The sequence below is a fragment of the Silene latifolia genome, chromosome Y (assembly GCF_048544455.1).
Source record: "Silene latifolia isolate original U9 population chromosome Y, ASM4854445v1, whole genome shotgun sequence".
NCBI classification, from domain to species: Eukaryota; Viridiplantae; Streptophyta; class Magnoliopsida; order Caryophyllales; family Caryophyllaceae; genus Silene; species Silene latifolia.
In genome coordinates, this window is record NC_133538.1 from 432,836,911 (window position 1) to 432,846,597 (window position 9,687).

Consider the following 9,687-nt stretch of genomic DNA (forward strand, 5'->3'; position numbering starts at 1 on the left):
AAGATTCCCAAGCGCTCCTAAACTCATTAATGGTGGATGCATTGATCACGCGGTACTAACCGCTTTCTGGACTGTGTATTTTGATATCTTTGTACCACATCAAATTCTCCTTTGAGAGTGCTTGTTTCTCCATAGCACGGTTCAAGTCCCAACGACACAAAAGGTGAGGAGTGCTCGGATAAAGGGACTCAAGAGCGGAGATCAAACCCAACTCCCGATCAGCGACAAAGGCAAAAATAGATGAACCCGTACAACTGAGTAGCTCCCCTTATCTCATCAACATCCACCCATAATCGTTTTTCGACTCTGACGGAAGGAGCACCGTAACAATTAAGAAGAAGAACCACACGGTGTTACACCAACAACCTCAACAAGAGCAATTTTGTAAACATTGGTCTTGTACGTCGAGTCAATAAAAACCACGTGTGGATAAGCACGGGAGAGTTTAACGGGTTCCGGATGAGACATAAAAACATGACTGAGCTCCTTTGTCTCGGGATCTGATTTGTGCCATTCCACATACTTAGCAGCAACGGCTAGAGCCAACATTTGTTGAGCGGTATTCAATGTTCCTCTAATTTCATGCCGAACTTTGTTTGTCTCGCTATAAATTTGGGCGCTTGTAGGTTGGGGTTTATCGGGGGTTCTTTGATGAAGACCATTTTTAATATCTCTCGGGGGAATCGATGTCCGGACTTGTTGCCTCAAGAACTCTTTCTCTCCGGCATCCAAACCCGCAAAATGCCTATCACCGTCTTTGTACTTTGCTAGTTGGTGGTTGTGATATCCACCGCTCTCCGAGGTTAAAATGTTCCAAACAATCAATTCCTTCCTATTTATATCATTAGCTCGGTTCTCCACGGTTCGAACCCGGAACAAACACTCACACTTAGATGTCCCTTTCTTCTTAGGCTTGTCGGGAATATCGGGATCGATCTTCTTTCTGGTTCGCCCGTACCTTGAACAACGAAAGTATGAGCCCTACAGCTTGAGTTGTTTACGATTTTTGGACCCATTTGATGCTTTTACTAAGGCAAACCCGTTATCAAACGCTATTTTTTGAGCCCAGTCAAATGCCTCATCCCGACTCGCAAAACATATTACCGTCTCAAGTAGGTGGTTGTAATTAACACCGTTTTCACCAAAAACCTCAAGTGAATCCTGTTAAAACACAAAATTAATAATGATTAGATGCTAAAATATGTAAAACGACCTAAATATACGAAAAAAATAAAATAAAAAGACGAAAAACCAATTTAATAGTCTGATCCATGAACGGACAATGACTATTCACGTCCAACACCAGGCCAGACGTGAACAGTACACGTCGTTACCCTTGAGAGACGTGAATAGTACACATCCATGCCCATAATGGATGTCCAAATTCATCGTCCACACTAGCGCAGACGTAGAAATTCATAGTCCCTACCCATACTGGACGTGTGGATTCATTGTCCCTCTCCAGGACAGACGTTGAATGTAGTTGTCTATACCTATGCTGGACGATTAATATTCATGTCCCTGTCCATGAAGGACAATGAATGTACACGTCCCTATCCATGCAAGACTATGAAATTCAAAGTCTAACTAGTGACGACAAACTAATTTGCGATGGCTATTGGACGTGTTGTGTTCGATTCATGCTAATTCTATTCATAAGGTAATTCAATACTAATTCTATGAAGACTATTTCGATTCAAGCTAATACCATTCATATCAAGTTAACATGTAATTCGATTATCAATCCAATTAATACTAATTCGATTCAAACGAAAATAGAATAAGTAGTTAATTACTTACCGATGAATTGTTGTTAGCGTTTGATGTAGATTGTTCGTTGTTTGACATTGAATCGGATGAGCAAAGTGTTGATTTTTTTTTAAAGTTTTGTTGTTTGTTTGGGAGAGAATATGGTAAAGAGAGGGAGAGGAAGGGTATGGAGTGTCTTTTTTTTTTAAACCGTCGACGATGTTTTACAGCCCCCAAATTTAAATAGGATAGCGCATGAGCTGGCTTATTTGAGCTAGTTGCAAAGCGGTAGGAAGTTGTGGAGCTTTACAGAGCTTCCAAGATACATTGTTGATCTTGTTTACGTTGATTCTAATTATGTGAATTAATCCTACCGTTGGGATTTTTTTTTTAAAAAAATACACAAATTCTCATTTGTAACGGCCATATCCATCGCAAGCTTGCGACAGGTCAAGTATTACCCATGTGGGTTAGATAAGACAAAAGCAGAATGTCTAAGGAATAACAATCTATTTTGTCTTATCTAACTACATGAGTATTACTTGACCCGTCGCAAACTTGTGACAAATATGTCCGTTACAAGAGAGACTTGCTGATTTTAAAATTACCATCAAATATTTCCTTTTATTGTTTTTCCATAAACCTAGAGTTTGCATTGGGCTGTGTTGGGCCTGCCCGCGTGCCGGCCCATCGTGCCTTCCTCCAAAAATGGCCCAGCTAAGGCATGGATATTGGGCTGGTCGTGCCGTGCTTGGCCCACTCACTCAAACCCCCGTCGCGGCCCGCTCCTGGCACGCCCAGTTTCGTGCTCGGGCCGTGCCTGGCCCATGGGCTAATCGTGCCTGGCACGTTGGCCGGCCCAATAGCCTTAGTATTTTTTTTCTAAATACTTTTTGATTATATAAATAATGAAGATTAATGATTTAAATATATATTTTATTAAATATTAATGTACTTGATGTCTTGATTAGTTGATTACTTGTATTTTTACTGTACTAGATTTAATTAAATAATTAAATAACAATATTAAAAAAAAAGGAATTTAATTAAATAATTAAGAAACGGGCCAAATCTCGGGTCGTGTCGTGCCAGGCCCGTCATGCCTAGTTCGTGTCGGACTTTCTGTGCTTGGGCCGTGCCGTGCCTAGGCATGGGAATTTCCAAAAAACGCAGTCGCGACCCGCCTCCAACCCGTTCGTGCCGTGCCCATGCCGTCAGTATTGTTCATCCGTGCCGTGCCGTGCCCGTGCCGCCCGCCATAGCCCGGTCCTGATTGCCATCTCTATGATAAACCCATAATGGTATGTTTGGGAACCTTAAATTGGAATTAAATTCCGTAATTGAGACATTTTAAGTGTTTGGGAACCCCAAGAATTTGGAATTGGAATTGATTCAATTCCTTGTCAATTCCAAGCTAGTGAAAACTTGATGTTTTCAAATACATACCATATAGTAGTCATTTCAATTCCATCACTTCTTATGTTTTATTTTGTGACGCAAATTTCATCACAATATTTTTATTTATGACATTTTTTTCAAACGCAAATTTTTTTCCGAGACAATATTTAATTTTTTCAAATATAAAACATCCAATGACCTCGACCCATATCCGTCTCGCTCAAGTTCAATTTCAATTTCAATTCCAATTTTATGGGTTTCCCAAACGCAATTTTGGAATTTAATTTGGAAATAAATTCAAACATTTGAATTTCTACAATTAAAATCATGAAAATAAAATAAATTCCGTGTTTTTAAACACTGCCTAAAAAGTAGGTTATGTTTGCAAAAATATCCCAAGAGTCATTCCTAGAGTACTTCACAACACAAAGTGCCATTGTTTTGTCACAAAGAAGATAATTAGAACAAGTCCAATGGTGCAGCTTAGGGACTTGTTTGCAATTTCCTAAAATTCCAAGCTAGTTGCTACAACATTGGAGTTGTCCAACTAGATTAGCCAACAAGCCTTATTAAGCTAGTTGATTAAATGGGCCCACAATATCATATCAACCAATGACAAATTAGGTTTTTTTCATAATTTTAATTTTATTAAAATTTAATTAGGTTTGATTTTTTTCATAAACTAGCTAAACCATTGAAATGAATTTGTCAAGCTACAAAATTATTGCTTAAAATGTGTTGTGGATTTGTCAAGTTCCAAGATAATGACTTACCATTGACTTGCTCTCAAGGGAGAAAAGAGAGAGAAAAAGAGATTGCAAAGTTAGGGATTCTCAAGCAACCCCTTCTTTAACATCCCTTTAAATTCTCTAAATTATTGTTTAAATTTGTAACAAAAATCCCTCTTTATAACCCCTAATTAATCTCAATTAATTGGGATTTTTGTTCTTCAATTTCTATCTCTTTTCTCCCATGGCTTCACCATCTCAAGCATCACTTCTGCTTCAGAAGCAACTTAAAGGTAAAAAAAAACCCTAAAAAACGAATCAAAATTTCATCAAATTAATCAAATTATTTTGTTTGATTAAGTAAAAATGTAATTGGGTTTGAATTAAAATTGTAATTTGATTGTTTTTTTTTTTACATTGTTTTGCAGATCTTTGCAAGAACCCTGTTGATGGGTTTTCTGCTGGATTGGTTAATGAAAATAATATATTTGAATGGAGTGTCACAATTATTGGTCCCCCTGATACACTTTAGTATGTATTCTCTATTTATTTTTGATAAATTTTGCATTTTTTTGTGATTTGGAATTTGATAGATTATCGTTGTTGGATAATCTGGGGTCATAGGCTAGGTTACCGATTCGCAATTCGCTTTTCTAGAATGTGTGTTTTATGTATTTTCAGCAAGCTACAGGATAGAATTTGCTCTTAACTATTCTCGATTCGTAGGGTACCCAAGCAAATCTGGTGACCTTGGACTAAATTAATGATCGTTTTTACTAATTACTTAGGATTTTGCCTTATGATTTTGTATTGTGTTTATGTCTGATGTTTTTAATTGAGTTTTAGTAATTATAGATCTTATCTTTGATTGATCAAAGCAAGAAAGATTATAGCTTTACTGCTGGGAGGATGATTGAGTTTGTTTGCATGATCTGGTGTAGTTTATACTCCCTATGTCCCTATCATTTGTTTAGCTTTGATTAAATTCTCCTTACAATGAGAATGTAAGGTAAACAAATGATTGAGACGGAAAGAGTAATAATTTTGTCTTAGGGATAATGTGATTAAGTTCGATGCTGATCTGTTGGTCTGCCTTGCTACTGGTTTCTTGTTTTGGGGATGGTGAATAGATATCGATTTCTTGTGGCCAACTGTGGCTTTGCTAGTTGTGTCGGTTGCCTCGAATTTAAGTAATCTTTGATGTGTTGTGGACTTTAAAAGGGGTTTCTAATGCTAAGAATGATTGTTTCGTGTAGTGAAGGGGGATTTTTCAATGCTATTATGACATTTCCACCGAACTATCCAAACAGTCCACCAACAGTGAGGTTTACATCGGATATATGGCATCCCAACGGTTAACTCTCTATTTCTTGATATATTTGAGATTGAGTTTCATTTGTATCATACCACTATGCGGCTAAAACTACTTGCTGGTTCAATTTACAGTTTATCAGGATGGGCGGGTTTGCATATCAATCCTACATCCACCAGGTGACGACCCCAATGGGTATGAGCTTGCAAGTGAGCGATGGAGTCCTGTCCATACCGTAAGTGCTAAGTGCATTGGGACTTGAGTTTCCGTAGTTCTCATTGTTTAACAATCTCCTCTCCTTTACTCTATGATTGAGAGGTGAAACCTATGTGTTACTCTGACTTGCAAGCGTCAGGCATGACACAATGTCAAGTGTAAGACACGACTATTTTTGTGAAAAAAGTTCCTGTTTTTGGCCTCAATAGAAGTTCCGAGTTTCATGTCATGTTGGAATGTTGGACAAGACACACTACTAAAGTGAAATATCAAAGTGACATAGGTTAACACCTGCTAAGTTCATATGGTGCCAACACTCAATATTGTGATAGTGTCCATGGGGAGAGTCATATTTTCTCTGCAATATTTATCCTTTCTTGTTAATTTCTGTTCATAAATTATTGGTGTATTGTTTTAAGGTGATGGTATAGTCGATCATGTATGTGTCTTGCATTGTTGGTGAAACAAGTAGAGAATTTTGTCCTCCTCCTTAGGTTCTTACCATCTTTAAAACTATCTCAACCGCTGCCTTATGTTATTTGCTGTGTTACTCATATTTCACTGAGCTGCCGTTTCACGTATCCGATACATATCATGTCCGATACGACACGACACTTCGACACCTTCATTTTAGACCAAAAAGTTGAAAACTTCGGACAAAATAGCTGTATTCGATACTTGCAGACTAGGGCTGAGCAAAAAATCCGATTATCCAAACTGATCCGATATCCGATCCGTATCTGATCCGAAGTTTTGGATATCCGATCCGAAAGTTAAGTTTGGTTTGGATATATGATCCGAAATTTTTGGTTTTGGTTTGGATATGGATATTAGAATTAAAACCTTTGGATATCCGATCTGATCCAAAACTATAGTTTTTTAGTATAAGTTCGAGAAAATAAAATTTTATTTGATACTCCCTCCATACCACACCAATGGTAACATTGAGAATCTTGTCACTATTCATGATCGTAGGGAATTTTCGATATTATTCTTAATCTATAAGAGAAAATATAGTCATGTGAGATCTTGTTTGATTTATCGTCATGAATGCTATAGGAATATCAAGTTTTTATAAATTTTAATAATGTGTAACTAAAGATATTCACGTTGTAAAATGTGTCTCGTGTGTGGTATGGAGGGAGTATAACAACTTAATTAATGTTTAAAATATTAGAGAAATATCTAACTGGTACTTCAATTTTATGTCGAGAACATTGAAGTAAGAATACTAAAGAAAATCATCATGTAAGACTATGAATATAATCGTGTTTCAAACTTAATTTTAAAGTAAATTCAAAAGTATGGATATCTGATGGATATCCGCATCCGATCCGATTACTTTGGATGCCCGAACATTGGATGTCCGAAACATTTGGTTTGGATATTGGATATCTAACTTCAGGATTTCTAATATGGATATCCGATCCTCGGATACCCGATCCGTACTCCGCCCTATTGCAGACGAGTCAGAGTAACATAGGTTATTTGTAATGTCACTGTTTGTTGAACTCTGTAAAAAGTTTAAACCTTCATGTGGGGGTGGGTTTGTAATTACAAACATGTTCCCAATTTTGAGGTAAGTGGAACTAGCAGATTTCTATTTGAAGTTCAATTCATATTCCTTGGTACAACCCCTCCCCCCATCCTCAGTTTGCCCTCCTCTCCAAAACAGGGAAAAAGAACATCGACTAAGTCCATTGATTGTTTTTCTTCCTCCTTGTACTTTTGAATTGTATCGGAAAGGACAACAAATATTTTATGATCTAAATTCCGCTTTAATGTGTCAGGTGGAGAGTATAGTGCTTAGTATTATTTCGATGCTCTCCGGTCCTAATGATGAATCGCCGGCAAATGTTGAAGCCGCGGTAAGTTCTTGTTTTTTTAGCTTTCACTGTTAATTTGTTGTTATTGAGATCTAGAATTTCCAAATTTAGATCTTTTTACCCTGTGTTTTGTTTTTGTGGGGGTGGGTGTGTATTGTAGATTTTCATACCTATATAATATTAGTTTAAGCAAGTAATCTGTTTGGGCTATTTAAAGGTGAGGTTATGCGTGAGTGTAGCTGCGTAGGTGTACTAACCCCATGTAAAAAAGTTGTTTATCTTGACATGAAGTTATGTTTTTGCCATAGGTGTTCTCAGCCTAATAAGGGAAATAGCTTGATCAGTTTTGAACAAGCTGCAAAGTACTCCGTAATTAGTTTATTGTCTTCATTGTTTTGCCTAAGTGGATTTATGGCCCTAACCTCTCATTGAATGATACTGTAGGCGAAGGGAGGGGAATGACAGAAATCTCTTATTTGGGTATTAAATTGGTTTGGAGGGTTCCTCCCTCCCCCTCTTTTTCTTCTCTCCTAATATATTATATCCAAACAGCTCCCATGTGTATAATAATAGAATATAATTGGGTTAAACAAAGTGATGTCTGCTTAGTTTGAGGTGTTGAAGCTAATCATGAGCGTAGTTTAAGGTATGTAGCACCCCTTAGAAATACAGACAGGGATTAAGGAGCTTGGGATTCTTCTTGATTGTGGATTGTGTGAGGTAAATAAGTGCTGACTGAGCATGTGTATCCGATCCTCTTAGAAAAATAGATTGCTCGGTTAAACTTATGTGTATCCAACTGCTTACTCCAGCATTAGCTGTACCCAGGATCCTTTGAGGCACTGAGACGATAAATTTATTAGATAGTTTGGAAGTACTATCCTTGTGGCTCCCTTGAGTTATTTTTAAGGGAGTGTTGAAGTCATAAAGAGAGACTCACATCTATGTAATGTGTTGGTGTGCATTTACAGGTTTTCTCATGCGTTCGCTTATGTGCATTTATGGTTACTTAGTTCTAATTCATATATAGTTCATGGGCGAGTTAAATTCAAAATTAGTTTTGTTTCTGATATTGCAGAAGGAATGGAGAGAGGACAGGAACGGTTTTAGAAAAAAGGTTAGCCGGTGTGTAAGGACATCGCAAGAAATGCTATGATGCGCCCACCCGCCTAGGGCCTGCTTCCCAGCTTTATTTACGCGCCTGCTTCCCAGCTTTATTTACGCACTGTCGTTTTGTGAACTTTTGGAGCAACTATTGTCATAGGATTATTTAATGGGATTGACAAGTACTTGAATTTGGAGGCTTTTTAGTGATATTAATGTCAAAAAGTTCAAATGTCTTCTTGGCCCTTAATCTTCTATGAGATGTGACTTCTTCAAAATTGTCATGAATTGTTATTACTTTTCTTGTTATTGAACCTTTTAAGTCGACTAAGTTTGATTCTGTGTTCAGCTCCAATTACAAACACTTACGATTATAAGTGTCTCGTCTTCATTAAATCTATTACGCGAGGAAGGGGCAAGGATTTTCGTTAGTTTTACTGGCGAGACTTCCATACAAGACTAGCTAAGTTCCCTAGCTCAATTTCAAATTCTTATTTGAGATGGCTGTAAGCACGAATCAGTCGTATAACAACTCATATACTTGATTAGTGCTATAAGAATGTTGACCAGTTTCACTCTTAACAATGTTCTTAAGAGAGATTACTATAGCTCCAATATATGCGACTTAGATGTGCATGGCATTGCTTAGTGTGCCCAAAATTGAATCCTACAAAAAATTGAGTTCTGTTATTGGCTACTTGTCGTTGATTGTCCGTTTAAAGTTAAGAACTTGGGTTGTATTTAAGCATTAAATACCTTCTAATTTGAGTATTAATTTAGGAATTAAGAACTAAATTACACATTAACCCATACAATTAATGCATATATCAAGAATTTATTTCATCTTTGACACAAAATTAGTCAATTGAATCTCTCTCTCTAAAAAAACCCTCTCTAAAAACCTAGCCTCCATTATTATTCGGGGGCTTCCATCGATCATCCATCGATGGTAAGCCCCACAAAAGCTTTCTTAAACAACTAATTTTATGCAGATCTATCTTATTTTCAATAATAGTCTCCCTTTTGGTGAGATCTGTTGTTAATCCCTTCTTTCTTTTGGTTTTTCCATTTTTTCGTGGGATTGTTATCAATATAATAAGTTTTAATCGACGGGGAGATTATCAGATTTGTTTCGTGGATGAATACATCAAGACGGCTACACTGTTTCCCTCCATCAAGAAGGATGCAAAGACATCGATTATTCATAGATTCAAGAAATTTATGATTTTGGAGCGCAGCGCCATTACGATTTTAGATAGTTATTTTGAATGTATTTTTTACGTTAGCAATCTTGATTTTCCTTTGTCTATTTGTTATCTTCATTGTAACCTACGCCTAGTTGATTATTAATGAG

General features: G+C 37.0%; 2 protein-coding genes across 2 annotated transcripts; one reads left to right on the forward strand and one right to left on the reverse strand.

Moving 5' to 3' along the window:
- Positions 1-330: 330 nt before the first annotated feature.
- LOC141632580 (uncharacterized) lies at positions 331-1,848 on the reverse strand. The gene is made up of 3 exons (XM_074445118.1): positions 1,801-1,848; positions 1,040-1,161; positions 331-958 (listed from the first exon to the last, which is right to left on the reverse strand). Exons 1-3 carry the CDS (start codon positions 1,846-1,848, stop codon positions 331-333), a joined length of 798 nt encoding a protein of 265 aa, XP_074301219.1.
- Positions 1,849-3,905: 2,057 nt separating this feature from the next.
- Positions 3,906-8,611, forward strand: LOC141633246 (ubiquitin-conjugating enzyme E2 7-like). The gene is made up of 6 exons (XM_074445695.1): positions 3,906-4,168; positions 4,304-4,406; positions 5,132-5,229; positions 5,322-5,422; positions 7,194-7,271; positions 8,308-8,611. The coding sequence occupies exons 1-6, from the start codon at positions 4,120-4,122 to the stop codon at positions 8,383-8,385; spliced, it is 507 nt and encodes a 168-aa protein (XP_074301796.1). The 5' UTR covers positions 3,906-4,119; the 3' UTR covers positions 8,386-8,611.
- Positions 8,612-9,687: the final 1,076 nt, after the last annotated feature.